Here is a 16,163-nt window from a genome sequence, read left to right as displayed (position 1 = left end):
AGGAAAGTTACTGGAGGAAGTGGGATTTGAGTTCAAACTAAAGCAATGAGAGTATTGTTGGAATAAGTCAGTATTAGAGAAGTGACAGGTCACAGTTGGTGCATTATTAGGCCTAGATAAGTGTTCACATTTAGTCTGCTGATTAAGATAACATACAAAACTTAGAAAAGGATATGACTTTGTCAGTATGAATTCTACCTTAAGTTAGAAGAGGAAATAGAACTGATTTCGAATATATATAATTACATTTTTTGAGCAGAGGTTACCGGAAAGTAATGTTACGGTGGATATACAGAACCTGGCTCCAAAATAAGCGAAGAAGGTGATCTTGAAAAAACCACGCACATTAATAACCCTAAACCCTGTGTGGATGAAGCAGATTGTGAACATTTCAAAGCCCTGTCTGGGACATCTAGAATTTCAGATAGACTTGAGTTGAGAGACAGGTGCTCTAGGAGTCCGTCCGAAGTGCATCATAACACTCAGACGACCTATCTGAAGAAGGAACAGGTTCCTGTGAAAAATACTCATCAGACTTAGGACTTACTCCTCTTTTTCATCTTAGTTGAGGAATGGGGCCGTGAATGAGTAAATAAATCTTAGTATTAAGCTTTGGGGAGTGAAGAATGGGATGACTAATCAAATTGTTCAGTGTTGATTGGGTGAGAAAATATCTTTGCCTACCTCATGGTATACAGGTGTTGGAGAAGTTTATCAACATTAACAAAATTGTGGCATTCTAGCTTTTTGACTGCAACTTACAATAAAAAACACGTTTTCCATTACAGTACCTCCCAACTTCCACCCCCTTACTGAGAACACACACATATCAAACCATACGGTTTGTTTTTCTTTAATGATAGTTGTGACCCATCAAATTGGTTTCACATTTCACTGTGAGGTATGGCCCACAGAAAAACACTGCTTTATGAGACTGAGAAATAGAAGTACCCATTTATGTAGTACTCCTGTGCTTTGCACTGTGCTAAGTATTTATTGGAGAAAGGCAGCATACAGCTTGCAATTTGAAGGCAGTGAAAAGGAATACAATATTCATATGTCTCATTGTGAAGGGGATACAAAAGTAGAAGCTCAGTTGCTCCCCAGGGAGATTTTATTCCAGTTGTGGAAAAGGATACGCTAAAAAAAATTAACAGTGCAAACCCATTGTGGGCCCAGGAGGCCATGAAAGACCTTATCACGGAATCTGGCTTTGAAAGTGGGTAGGAGCAAGATAGTGGAAAAGGCTGAAGAAACAGGAAAGGCCCAGGAGAGGAAGACTTAACTCTGTCAGCCTGGCAGGAACTAAACTTGAATAAGGCATTTAACCTTGCTCTGTTTAGCTTATCTTGTTTATAAATTGAAGATTTTAGTTGAGTTAAAATATTGGAGGATTCCTCAAAATGTTATCTCTGACTATTTGCAGTGGAGTTGCTTTGAATGCTTATTAAAATTTATAGATTCCTGAACACCAGCACAGATCTTATAAATTCAGAATTCAAAAATCTCTGGAACTGAGTCCAGGAAATCTGCATTTTTAACAAGCTCCCTTGGTAAATCCTTGCTATTAGTTTAAAAATCACTCATTGGCATAGAGCCATAAGATCCATAGTAAAGGAGAGATTTCTAAGGGGTGTCATGTTTAATCTTATAATCTATCTCTTCATTATTATATCATTCTGATACACATTTTAGTATATACTTACTCTGATCCAACTAACTAGTTTTGTGAAGGGACATTACATATTAAATGTTTTGTTTTCATCTTTTTATCCCATTATTTTTAGTTCTCTCTTAAATCATTGCAAATTTTGCAACTCAGATTTTTAAAATTTGTTTCTAGTAGTTTATTTCTATCTATAGAGTAGGTGGTATTTAGCTTTTTTAAACCAACGCATAAGCACTTTTTAAAATCTTTATATCATTTTGATTTTTATCCCCTAATATCTTGGCAAAGGTCTTTCAGGGTATGAATTGCAGTTTGTTTTCCTACTAAAAGTGAAGGGGGTGGCACTTTTCACTGGGCTTATTTCTTGGCATTTTTGGAAATCATTATGTATTTTCCCATGACAGCTAGTACAATGTAAGTATTAAATAGGAACTCAGTAAATATTTTTTAACTTGACTTAATCTGAGCCATAATTTAGATGGATGTGAGATATCATATAACTAACTGGTGTTTAACAGTTGTTGCCTTGAATTTCAGCTAGAAGCCTACCTATAACCAGGGTCAACTTCAGTGAAAATTTGTATTAGTGAAAAGGTTATTTTTATATTAGTGTAGGACTTCTCATAAAGATTTGCCGTAATGCAATTGTTGATATCTATAAGCTCACTGAATAAGTAGTGTTTTTGTCTTGTTTGCTCTTGTATAACCTGGCATAGTGCTTAGTACTCAGTAAAAAATTACTGAATGCATAAAGTAGTAAGATGCCCTACCAAAGTATTTATACCACTCATTCCCATTCTTCATGCCTGGTAAACAGCCATGTGAGCCACCTTTTTATTTTTACAGTGGAAGATGGCTGTGTTTGCCTCTTCTGGCTAAAATTTTATAAGGTCCGTCATTCTATAGCCAATAAATCATTCTAATAGTATGCAGCATCTTTTGTAGTCATTATTTCTGTTCCAGTTTCATTGCCACTGCCCTACTTTTGGACTTTATTACCTTTTGCTTAGACTGTACTAATACCATCCTAACTGGTTTTCCTGCTTCCATTCTCTTTGTTGCCAATCCTTTCTACCCACTCATGCCAGTTAAATCTTTTAAAGCCCAGCTCTGACCATGACTTTCATGTTTGCGTCTTGTCAGTAGTTTTCTCATCACATGTTGAATAAAACCCAGTCTACAACATGGCACTCAAACCTCTTTATAATGTAACCCCCATCTTAGATTTATCTCTTAACTATTATCCCAAACACATTACCATTGGCTAGACTTTAGTGTCTCTTATTCAAACTATTTTGTTCTATTAAAAGCCCTTTATTTCTTTCTCTCTGTGATTTCTACTTATCCTTGAAGGCCCAGCTATGGTGCTGTCTCTACTCTGAAGCCTTCCCTAGTTCTGCAGCTAGGGTTAGTCTCTCTCTTTTATATTTTTATTTTATATTTTTTATGGTATCTGAAACAAAACTGAACATTGCCTGGGAAGGTACCTGAAGGGCAATTCAGATTTTTTCCCCAGCCCTGTGCATGTCTGTGAGTGATGAGGAGAGCACCTCAGGTATTAATTTCGGGATTAGAAATTAATTTTAGTGAGCAGGTGAACTTGCCAATATGGAATCCCTGAATAATAGGGATCAACTTCATATTAGTCTGTAACTGTAACTGGACCATTCCTCTCATCTCCAGAACCTCATGTCTAGGTATATACTTGATTTCTTCTATTGGAAATCTCACATTTGTCTCAAATTTTAACATCTCCAAAACAATTCATGATTCCCTTTTCTCTCCTGGTCTTCTCGATTTCTGTAAATGGTAAATGACTGCCACCCGTTCAGTTATTCAGTCCAAAAATCTAAGAGTCGTTCTTGATTCTTCCCTTTTTCTCATCCCCTTATATCTTCCGTACCTCATATCTAATCCGTCAGCAGGTACCATCAATTTTATCTCCAAGATGTGTATTCAGTCTGACTACTCTCATTCTAATGTCTGTCTGGCCCCTTAGCTCACTTACAGAGTAGTAACCTCTGCACGTTGCCCCCCAGTCCTAAAGCCAACACTTGTCTAAAACCAACACTTCAGTAGCTTTTGCATTTAAAATCTAAACTCTTTCGTGTGTGGCCCAGCACCTGCTTTTCTTTCTAGGCTGATTTTGAGTTCATTTCCTCTCTTTATTACCTCCAACTATAGTGATCTCTTTTCAGTTCTTCACTCTTTTACAAACCAGTTCCTTTGCATGAACTATTATTAGCACTTCTGGGATAAACTTTTGCCTACTGTTCAAATCAGCCTGTAGGTCTCACCTTAAAACTCACCTTCCTAGGGATGCCTGGGTGGCTCAATCAATTAAGCATCCCACTTTGGCTCAGGTCATGATCTTAGTGTTCATGAATTTGAGCCCCACACCAGGTTATGTGCTGACAGTCAGAGCCTGGAGCCTGCTTTGGATTCTTTGTCTCCCTCGCTCTCTGCCCCTTCCCCACTCGTGCTCTGTCTGTCTGTCTCTCTCTGTCAAAAATAAATAAACATTAAAAAAAAAAACACCTCACCTTCCTAGAAAACTATTTACTGATCACCCTAGTTGAAATAGGCATCCTCTTCTGTCTTCTGCGTTAACTTTTTGTATGTATTTATTATAATTATCACAGTTTGTAAATTACTTACCCATTTACTTTTCAGAGGCCTTTTCCCTCCACTAGGTTGTAAGTTTGTTTTTTTTTTTATGTTTATCTTTGAGAGAGCAAGAGAGTGTGAGCGCATGTGCACTAGCGAGCAGGGGAGGGGCAGAGAGAGAGGGAGACACGGAATCCGAAGCAGGCTCCAGGCTCTGAGCTCTCAGCACAAAGCCCAACATGGGGCTGGAACTCATGGATCATCAGATCATGACCTGAGCAGAAGTCAGACACTTGACCAACTGAGCCACCCAGGCGCTCCTAGGTTGTATGTCTTGATATATATACAGTGGCAAACAGTGCCTGGCATGTAAAGTGCCTTTGATGATTATTTGTCGAACTCAGTTCTGAACAAAGTATGATGATACCTCATAGTTTAATTGGATAATTTATTTGGCTAAGTAAATTTAGCTGTTAAGATATTCCAATAGAAGTATGTCTTTTAGGGGTGCCTGGGTGGCTCAGTTGGTTAAGCGTCCGACTTGGGCTCAGGTCATGATCTCACGTCCGTGAGTTCGAGCCCCGCGTCGGGCTCTGTGCTGACAGTGCAGAGCCTGGAGCCTGTTTCAGATTCTGTGTCTCCCTCTTCTCTGACCCTCCCCCATTCATGCTCTGTCTCAAAAATAAATAAACGTTAAAAAAAAAAAAAGAAGTATGTCTTTTATTCTAGGTAGTAATTTTGCTGTATTATCCCAGGTATTAGTAAATGTAAATTATATCACTTGCTACCTACAAACAGGATTTTCTTTTTAACTTTAAATCACTATTCCCCATGTTATAAGTATAAAAAGAAAAATCATTTGATTAAAAACTCCTGAGTTCTAGATAAACATTGCTGATTTTACAGAAATGGAATCTTGAGATTTATAGATTATAATAACTTATTTGAGGTCATAGAGCAAAGGAGTTTCAAAGGCTAAATGGTATGATAATTTGTAGTCTACAAATTCTGCTGTTATGTCCGTGTACCTCTCTGGTTTTCATAGCATGTTCAAGGATATTACATTGCATTCAGAGAACAATTCCAATTTTCCCAGTAAGTTACAGCTCTCTTTCTTCTTCTTTTTTTTTTTTTTAATTTGCTTTAAGGTTTATTTATTTTTGAGAGAGGGAAAGAGAACACGAGCAGGAGAGGGACAGAGAGAGAGGGAGACACAATCCAACGCAGGCTCCAGGTTCTGAGCTGTCAGCACAGGGCCCCACGTGGGGCTCGAACTCACAAACCAGGAGATCATGAACTAGCCGATGGGCACTTAACCCACTGAGCCACCCAGGCGCCCCTCTCTTTTATTTTTTTCAAAATTTACTTTTAGAATCAAAAGTTTGGGGGCACCCAAGTGCCTCATTCGGTTGAGCGTCCATCCCTTGATTTCGGCTCTGGTCATGATCTCACGGTTCGTGAGCTCAAGCCCCACATTGGGCTCTGTGCTGAGCATGGAACCTGCTTGGAATTCTCTCTCCCCCCCCCCCCCCACTTGCTCACTGTCTCCCTCTCTCCCTCAAAAATAAGTAAATAATCATTAAAAAAATAGAATCAAAAGTTTGTGCTGAAAATTGTAGTGACTCTTACCAAAGCTCCAGAAATTTGGCTCTGTTTGGTTAAATGACAGGACTTTTTCATCTTGTCGTTGTATTCTGCCAAAGTCCTAACAGAGAAGACCTTTAATAATTATGCTTATCTTAGATATTAAGAGCAGCAATAAACCCTCTTAACACTTGAGGTTTCTTTTGCACTTTGACATTATTGGTTAATGTACTACTTCTCAAGGTTATGAAAGCTTTGAGAGTATTTTTTTAATTTTATTTTTTAATTTTTTTTAATGTTTATTTCTGAGAGTGAGCACGTGAGTGGGGGAGGGGCACAGAGCATCCGAAGTGGGCTCCATGCTGACAGCATGAGGATTCTTGGTGCAGTTAACGAGTTGATAGTTCGGAATCCCTGAAGAGAGTTGAGCCTTTGGCTAGCTGCTTGGAAGGCACAGGATCTTTACACTAAAGGAAATAGCTCAGGATATATATAGCATGATTTTGCAAATTTGAATCATAGGCCATATTTGTAAGATTGTACTCTCAGTTATTAAGAGTTTAAAATTGGGGTTGGATTTAAAAATAAGTTAGTAAATTACTATAATTAAAGCTGTAGTATATTTATATTTGACATATTCACATTTGGCAGAAAAAAGACACTTTCAAATAAATGGCAAGAAATTGTTCTATCTTGAATTTAATATCAGAACTCTTCAAACTAAAAATACACTGACCAAGGCAAGGTCTTGTTCACTAAATGAGATGATGCATGTAAAGCATGTAGCAAGGTGCTTGGCCCACGGCAGATACTTGGGAATTACGTGTCAGGCCGTCTTCACTCTGTCAGCTAAAGATGATGCACCTTGAATTTCCATAACATTTTGCCCTTAATCTATGATGGGTGTAATATGTCTACTTATGCCTCCTGTATGTTCAGAATAACTTTAAGCTAAGAAAATTGAAACTCTAGTGAAATAGTAACTTTTCTGGGATTACACACATTGGGGAATTCAACCCTGGTTTCAGCTTGCCTTTAAAACCCATACTCTTTTCCCTTACGAGCAGGGTTGGAGGGGTTATGTTCACTTACTGGATAGTAAGTGAATGAACATAAGTGAGTATGATGTAATTTTCTTTTCTTAGAAAATGGTGAAACTATAAGCAGTTTTTTAAAAAAGAAAGATACTACATTGCTGTCTTTGACAGCAAGCCTGGACTATTTCTAGCCTCTGAGAGGCTGTGTTTACTTACCATTTGTATTCTGTTAACTCCCCAAAAGAATTTGTGTCTGGAGCACTGGGCCTGATGGATGCATGTAGTGTCTGTTGACCCTCTTGACCACCAGGACTTAACGCTGGTTGTAGGCTTGCTAGTTGTGACCTGAAAGCTGGACAAGGAGATGAGGATTTGAGCCATTATAGCCATGTTCTCTCATTTATTGTCGTTTTAACAAGAAACTTGTATGAGTACATATTTTCTTTATATTTACAAATGATGAAATAAAGGGTTAAGTCAAGGAAAATGCTTATAATCACAGTGATTAAATATAGAAGTCGAGTCTTAATCCCAGGTTTGTCCAGTTCCAGTGTCCATGGTCTCTCCATATTCCATTTTTTTGGTAGTTGGTAGGCTGCCCTTCTAGTTTCTTAAGGTGTTTCCAAGTAATTTGAAGTCATGGTTTTTATATTTTCTATCTAGAAATAAAATTCACATAACTAAGTGAAAATGGGATTCTAAATGGTTTCGTTTTAGAAGTCAAATGTTAAACTTTACATATGGTTATCTTAGATGTAGATTCCTTTGGAGTAGATGCCCGTTATTAAGCATATCTGCTTATTCTGAACCTCAAAACTCCTCAAGGGCAAATTCCTTTCATTTGTCCTTGTTCCTGAGGTCCCTAGCCCAGTGCCTGAAGTACTTAATAAACATTTATGAAATTAATAATTTAAGGGTTGACTAACATGAAAATTATATTTCCTTTAAATCAGGCATTTTTTAAAGTTTGTTTGTTCATTTTGAGAGAGAGAGGTGAGTCAGAGAGGGAGAGAATCCTAAACAGGCTCCACACTGGCAGTGTGGAGCTCGATGCGAGTCTGGAACCCAGGGACAGTGTGATCACGCCCTGAACTGAAACCAAGAGTCAGAAGCTCAACTGACTGAGCCACCCAGATGCTCCAAAATCAGGTATTATTCAATAAGAGACCCTGCTCCCCTGCTGTGTGTCTCCTTTTTGCATTTTATTTTCTTGATTGTCAGCTAGGTATCTTCATTTTGGTTTATCACCACCCCTCCCAACACACACACGCACGCGCGTGCACACACACACACACACACACACACATACACTCACAGTGTTCATTCATGAATATGTTTTTAAAAGGATGTGGCATAGGAGTTGGGGAATGTATAATAATAAAGCAGACATAGCATTGCCTATAAGGAGTTTATCCATCTAAGAAATGATTATGTCATTTTTCTGTTTCTGGTTGATTTTCACCAAATTCGGAGGATGTTCTTGTCTAATTTAAAATATAGCTTATATTCTATATGTGAAATTAACTTTGGTTGGCCCTGGAAGGAAACACCTCAAAGTTTTCCAGAAAATTTTATACTAGATTACGATGAGAGGCCCACATAATTGCTAATCTATGGAAACGTGTATATTAAGGCTTCATGATGAGAAAAGATAATACCTTTTGTATAAGATACAAAAGATAAAACCCTGTTGGCAGTCAGGTTGGATTTGAAGTGTTGGTTTGCAGTTATTTGCTTTTTCTTTTTCTCTTCCTCTTTTTCTCTTTTTCCTTTTTTTTTAGAGAGTGGAAGCACAAGTTGGGGGGAGGTGGAGCGGGGAGAGAGAGAAGGAGAGAGACAGTCCCAAGCAGGCTCCATGCTCAGCGTGGAGCCCAACTTGGGGCTCAGTCTCACAACCCTGGGATCATGACCTGAGCTGAAATCAAGAGTCAGAGGCTCAAGTGACTGAGCCACTCAGGCGCCCCTTTATTTAATTAATTAACTTACTTACTTACATTTAGTTACTTCCATGTGAGCAGATCTACATAATATGCCTCCATTTCTGGATTTGCTGATTTAAATGTGGTTAATGATTTTCCAGGACAAGACCTTCTTGACCAGCTAGTGGCAGGACAGATGAGTGTTGCTGGTGGGTAGGAAAGGCACAGCTGCCATTGTGTATCCTTTATTCATAGGGCCCAAGAGTTCTGTTGGGATAGGAGGCATATTGTTTCATGATATCTGGCATTTTGAGGAGGAAGGGTTGTTGCCGACTCCCAAATGTTAGTGGAACATTGAGAAATCTGCATAAACCGAAGGAATAGCTACAGTTACAGTAATTGCATAAATTCATCTTGCGAAGAAGGAAGTAAAAAGGGCACAGGTTGGAGTGTGGGACCACCTGTGGCTTGCCGGTCATTTCAGAGTCTGTGAAATGGAAACTAAGTGTTCCTGCTGTAGCTCACAGGATTGAGGACTTCAGAGTTTATATTTGTTCAAAAGGAGATTGTTTCATCTTTCATTTGGGAGGCTGTATCACCAGTGTTTGTGTTTGGCCTCAAAGGAATTGCATTGAATTTTTTGTAGTTTTTGACCAATTAATTCCTCACCTTTGAGCAGTTAATAAATTAAGATGACTCCATGTAGTCATTTACATGAATAAAATGGAAGTGCTATAGTAGTGACTGTGATGGAAAGTTTCCTGAAGGGATTAGTTAAGTGAAGTTTCAGAAATGTAAGCCTGTGAGCTTCCAGTTAGAGACTGGAAACTGAAATTGAAGCTGCAAGATCGTTCAGGGGGCATAAGGCTTGTATAGAGAGGGTGAAGCTGAAGCAGACCACAGGAAATCAGTAAAGGTTTGGCTGAAGAGGATAATAAGAACTAACATATGAGAACTGACAATTGAGATGCTGATCTTGGAAGTAGAATTAAACGGTTTTATATTCCTGATGTGGTTATTGCTCTAAGTCCAGATTCCTTTCAGGGTTTTCTTATCCTTCTTTGTGTACCACCCGCCTCCCCCCCCCCCCAACATGTACATACACAGGGAAGCTGGTGAGAGGAAGCAATATGAAAGTGACACAACAGCACAGGAGAAAGAAAACCAAATCAAGAGCAAGGAGACCTGGTTTTGGCATCTGAGTTTAACAAATTGCTTAAGAGCCAGCAGATTAAATTGGGGTTAATTAGGATTTTTGTCAGCTAAAAGACAGCTTTTGTTTTGGCTTTTCTGCCATAAATCTTTGAAAAGCCTACAAATCGGGTTTTAGAATATTAATGGTCTGTTTCTCTAACTGTATATCCCTGATAATTTCAAACAAACTCTGGCAAAGTCACATTATAGAAACTTGAGCATTGCTATTGTTTTCTGGAGTATGGTTCTGCTATAATGAGTAATCTGGTGGAAGTCTGTTCTGCAAGAACTGGAAATAAGGCAACTGAAACTAGTATATTGATTTACTAACTCATTGAATTATTGGAGTATGAGAATAAGCAAGTGAAAAGAAATAGTAGGACCCAGAGAGAAAAGGTTAGAATACCAGGTACCTGGACTCCATTCTTCAAACTCTTGAATCTAAATATATTTCTGGTGATAGAACATAGAAATGTGTTTTTTTTGGGGGGAGGGAGGATTAACCCCCAAAACTAGTGATTCTAATTAAAACCCAGACTTGGAATTCACAAACTTAATTTTACTCATATCTTTTTATTTTCGGAGTGTTGAAGCTGAGGTAACCTTTTTAAGCTGTAGCACTGGCTTGGGAAATTTCTTAATATCAGAACAATAGAACCATTAGATAATAGAATTACGAGAGGCATTAGAGATAATCTAATAGAGAGGCCAACAGATTATGGACCAGGGACCAAATCTGGCCCTCTACTAGTGTTTTGCAAATAAAGTTTCATTGGCATACAGCCACACTCAATTTATTCATCTGTGGCTGCTTTTGTACAAAATTGCACTGTTTTGTAGTTGCAGCAGAGATGATATGGCCCACAAAGCCTAAAATATTTCCTGTCCCTTTATCGAAAAAGTTTACTGACTTTTGAATAGACCAGATCTATAATTTTATATATGTGGAAATAAGACTCAAAAGATAATGAGTGAAACATTTTGAGATTACACTACTAATTGGTGGTGAGAGTGCAAATACAGTTTAGTTCCCCATATTCCTGCTTTCATTCCATGAGTTTTTGTTGGAGGAACTGATACCCTGGGTGAGATCAGAAAATTTATTTGTGGTACAGGCTTTTGTTTATAGGTTCATTATCATATTACAAAACACGGTTATTAGAGATAGTAGCACATCAAGTCTTACAACATGGCTGTACAGAAACCTATTAAAGTTGGGTCAGGGGGTAGCATTTGATTGTAGTATATGCTGTTTCTTGAGTATAAATCTTTGATTTGACCCTCCAAGCAGTTTGATAACAAGATCCTTTTTGTTACCTGTGCAGCCGAATGGACGGACGGTTGAAGTGGCTGACGAGGAAGTTGTCCGAACTCCTCGAAGTTTAACAGCAAAGCAGCCCTTAGAGACAGATAAAAAAAATGAAAAGGTAAGTTTGGGAACATATGAAATTATATGCAAGTCTCTTAATAAAGAGAGTGACATATAAAAATGTTTTTCTGTTTCACAAAATTGTATGTATACTTCCCCATTTAAGGACAACTGAAAATACGAATTTATCATAGCAGATGGGTGGTAAAGGCTTAAGTAAGTTGTTTTGTTTTTTTACTTTTAAAAGGAAGGATGTATCACCAAATATTTTTAAACATGCCATGGCAGTATTAAATATTCACTTTACCAAAACAGTTTTATTTATGACTTGAACGTCTTTTATAGGAGTAAGGTTGCAGGTATGTAACACCCTCTTATTTGAAAACAGGATTGTATTATCTTTGTTAATAGTACACTTCTGACATAAAAAGCTTACCAACTTGTTCGATGGTATTAAGTGTTGAAATAGATTTCTGTTCTGATGGAGACATAATTGTCTACTTATTAGACATTTTGAGTTTGTTGAACAAAAGAGAATGTTCTGTGCACTCTTAAGTTTTCAAATAAGACAATCTGTCATACCCCATAAATGGTACATTCCTGGGGATTTATTCAGTTTTCAGTGTTAGAACTGACCCATTTTTTATTTGACTTAGGCAGAATGTAAAAAGGAACTGTTAGTGGGTTGTCCTGCTGTGGGAGAGAAACTTCTCATTTAAGTCCTTTCGATACATTTAATACTTGTGCTCTTCCACTCCCTTTTTAAAACCCTGTTCATGCATAACTCCTTTTTAACAAAGAAAGACAAACCAAAAAATAACGAAGGGTAGATAAGTGGTTTCTAGAAACCAGAATGCAACAATTCCAGTCCTACAGAATAATAGTATGAAATGGTTGCTACACTTTCTTAACGCTTACAATTTTTAAAGTGTCTTTGAAGAATTGGCAAGATCAGTTCTCCTCTGTAACCCAGTAAAATTGGTCTAGGGCCAAGATGGCTGCAGGTAGGATGGCGTAAAATGAAGGATAGTTGTGGGCAAAAGTTAAATTTATGCCTGATTTTGCCTTTGGCAGAAAAATAAATAGGAAATAACTTGTATTAACAAGTAAGCATACAATTTCAGGATTGTAAATTTAAAGTGTGAATAGTTTATATGTCTAATACGTATTTGTACTCCTTCCCTATAATATTTCCTTGTTTCTGGATTTTCTTCCTACTAGTGAGCATTTTATGCTTGTTCCCTTTTCCAGTCCCTGAATTGGAATAATTGATGAACTGCCATTCATCTCTGATTGGTTAATCATATATAGATCGGGTGTAGGAAGATGAAAAAACCACAGTTTAGAGTTTATAATCATTCTGAAATTTCTTATGTTAGGAAATAATTACAATAATTGACATTTTAAATATCTGTAAAATGGCAGGCACTATGCAAAGTGGGGTGTGTGTATAATGTATGAATGTATGTATATATATCTTGCAGGGACAAAGTACATATTGGGTGTACTTTTAAGACTTTATAGAATATTTATCCATGTTATTTTATTTATCCTCATAAGAGCACAGAGGAGGTGGTATTATACCTATCTTACAAATAAGAAACCTGAGGCATAAGTTATCTAAAGCTATTAGATGTAGTCAGTTCTAACCCAGACCCATCTGACTTCAAAGTCTGTGCTTTTTACTGCTGTGTATTATTTCTGATCCTTTCATAAACTCTAGCAGGCAGGTAGTAACAGCCCCATTGTACAAATAAGGACTCTCAGCATGGAGGGATTTTGCGGTTTTACTCAGTGCACAGTTTCTGAGCTAGGATTTGAATCCAGCTCATTCCGGTGCCAAAGCCCATGCGTTTTTCAATCACTTGACAGTACTGCCTCCTTTCAGTTGCTGTTGCTTTTTCAGAACAAAACTTTTGCCTTTGGTTTGCTGTCTACTTGGTTAGGCTTTTTGCATAATAGTAAATGCTACAGCTCATGGCTAGTGTTTCTTTTTGCTGTCTGCATCTTGAATTTATGCTTTTTAACTTGGTTTAGCCCAAAAGACTTTATTTCAGTTCATTTTTTATGCTATTGCACTGTTTTTGCATGTTGTAAATATGTGTTTTAAGGCTTTTTATTGCTTTCTTTCTAAAGAGGCTTCTCTTAGATCTACTTATGTACCTTAATATGCATCATTGTATGTTTGTTTTTCTCTCAGAGCCACATCTAAGCACTCTAAGCTGTGATATTGAATACCTTGCCCTGTCACTTGAGTAATAAGCCTTAGAAGTAAAACATTGTTGGGGCGCCTGGGTGGCGCAGTCGGTTAAGCGTCCGACTTCAGCCGGATCACGATCTCACGGTCCGTGAGTTCGAGCCCCGCGTCAGGCTCTGGGCTGATGGCTCAGAGCCTGGAGCCTGTTTCCGATTCTGTGTCTCCCTCTCTCTGCCCTTCCCCCGTTCATGCTCTGTCTCTCTCTGTCCCAAAAATAAATAAACGTTGAAAAAAAAAAAATTAAAAAAAAAAAAAAGAAGTAAAACATTGTCTAAAAACCACGTATGACAAGAGTTATAGATCTTGTGTCTATAAAGCAAGTTAAAGTACCATAGTTTTCTAGGTCTTTATTTGGCTGTGAAGGTCAATACTTCATTGATACTGGTCTCTAGTAGAGTAGACCTAGGACCATTAGCTGGCTGAATGCATTGTGCTATTGGATGCTGAAGAGAATAAGAATGGAAGAAGTACTTACTCTCAGAAAGACTGCAGTCTAGTTAAGGAAAGGCAAGCACAGGAGAAGATACCAGGTAACAAGACTTTGAGTGCCAGATATTCACAGGAGTAAGATTATCCAATTTGGGTGGCCAGAAAGAATTGACAATTGGACTCTTAAGGCTAGGGATGGTATTTTAGTAAGTAGAAGTGGGGAGGCCAGCTTTGGCAAGTGAGAGAGAAACAAATGGACACAATCAGACATTATTCAGGTGAAACAAAAGAAGATATTCTTAATGGAAAGCTCTCGATAAGTTTGACTGGTCAAGGTGGGGGTGGGGTATGATAAAAATAGATATGTTTAGCTGGCAGCAACGTTTATGATTAATAGGTCAGGCTTGTATCAGTGATTATGAGGATTTGAATTAAGATAGAAGTGTAAAGATTGTTAGAGAAACAACAGAAACCAAAATGTATAAAATTTGGTCACAATCAAATTTGTGTTTATGTTCAGAATGAAGTCAATGGTGTCCTACTGAAATATCATTCATTTTAAGTATTAATGAGCTCTTAATTTTTATGTTGCTACATAATACAAAATATTTTCACCTCTTTTGACCCTGTTGACTAAGTCTTGGTTGAGGAAGGAGAGGGGTACTATCATTTTTTTTTAATACAGCTCATTAAAAAGAGTTTAGTGGATTGCCCAGCATCACATACCTAGTAAATAATGCTCCCTCAATTTCACGGAGGCAGCTGTTCTCCAAGTGTGGTTTGTGGACCCCTGGGATGGGGTCCCAGGGACCCTTTTGTTGGGCCCTGGGAGATGAAACTGTTTTCATAATAATTAGGACATTTGCCTTCTTCACCGTGTTGATAGTTGCACTAATGGTGCAGAAGCAATAGCAAGTAAAACTGCTGGCTTCCGAGCACAAATCGTGACGTGACACCAAACTACTAGTAACTGTATTCTTTATGCAATCCACTCATAGTTAAAAAAAAAAATGCTAGTTTCACTTAAGAGTATTCTTAATGAAGCTATAAAAATGATCATTATTAATTTTATTAAATCTTGACCTCTGAACACATGCTTTTTAATTATTTTTCATGATGAAATAGGAAGTATACCTACAGTATGCTGTGTACTGAAGAACAGTGGTTGTCTTGAGGAAGAACATTTGTACAATTGAGTTGCAACCTAGACTAGTTACTGTTTTTACGTGAAAGAACAGCTGATAGATACCAATGGTTATTTAGACCTGGGTATTTGCAGACATTTTCTCAAAAATAATTAAAATGATCCTGTCACTTCAAGGAAAAGAATACTTAGTATTTGTTGCAAATGATACAATGATTTGTTTCTGAGTGAAAATTAGAAATCTGGAAAATTTGTACCTGCCACCATTAGCTTGACAGCATCCCTGTGCTTAAAGAATATCTGATGAGATCAGTTGTGATATTAACAAATGTGATTTTTAAAAATACTGTATACAATGGAATGTTTTAACATTTTAGAAGATGTGTGTAACTCACTGAACCAGTATTTTCCAGGTGACCAGTACTTGCATGTTACAAAATCAGACAACTGTGAAAGTTTCATTAAATGCACAAGGTAGACCAATAGAGTGTGGAAAGTTCATTGATGCACTTTCAGATTCCATGTTGCAACAATTTTTAAGAAACTACCACTTGACAAGTTTCAGCATAATACTTTCCCCTACCTCTACCTAAAGTTCCTTGTGACTTCCCATTGCTCTTACTCTACAACCTTGAACATAACCTAAAGGTCCTGCCTGTGATACAGGTCTCTGTTCCTACCCCTCACCCTGTTTAAGTCTACGCTCATTGGTTTTCTTTCTTTTTTGTTAAGCAGCTTTATTTTGAGATATACCACAAAATTTATTTCATATAAGTGTATGATTTTAGTTGTATTGCAGAGTTGTACAGCTCTCGCCATAGTCTAGTTTTTGAACATTTTCCTCTGCCCACTACCAGTAACTCCCCATTTTCTCCTTTTCTTCTTAGTCCCAGCCCCTGTCAACCACTAACCTTTGGTGTAATGTCAAAGGATATCACAATTATCTGAAAAAGC

The 16,163-nt window shown here is 37.7% G+C and overlaps 1 protein-coding gene across 5 annotated transcripts in view; it reads left to right on the top strand.

The window, feature by feature from the left end:
• MTDH (metadherin) overlaps positions 1-16,163 on the top strand; it is a 56,049-nt gene that overhangs the window by 1,933 nt on the left and 37,953 nt on the right. For all 5 annotated transcript variants that reach the window (XM_045454123.1, XM_045454125.1, XM_045454126.1 and 2 more), the window contains exon 2: positions 11,336-11,437. In XM_045454123.1, coding sequence (XP_045310079.1) covers positions 11,336-11,437 — 102 coding nt within the window. The remainder of the gene's footprint in view (positions 1-11,335; positions 11,438-16,163) is intronic.

The sequence above is a fragment of the Leopardus geoffroyi genome, chromosome C3 (genome assembly GCF_018350155.1).
Source record: "Leopardus geoffroyi isolate Oge1 chromosome C3, O.geoffroyi_Oge1_pat1.0, whole genome shotgun sequence".
NCBI lineage: Eukaryota > Metazoa > Chordata > Mammalia > Carnivora > Felidae > Leopardus > Leopardus geoffroyi.
Note: the sequence above shows the minus strand (reverse complement) of the source record. Positions and strands in the feature narration are given on the sequence as shown.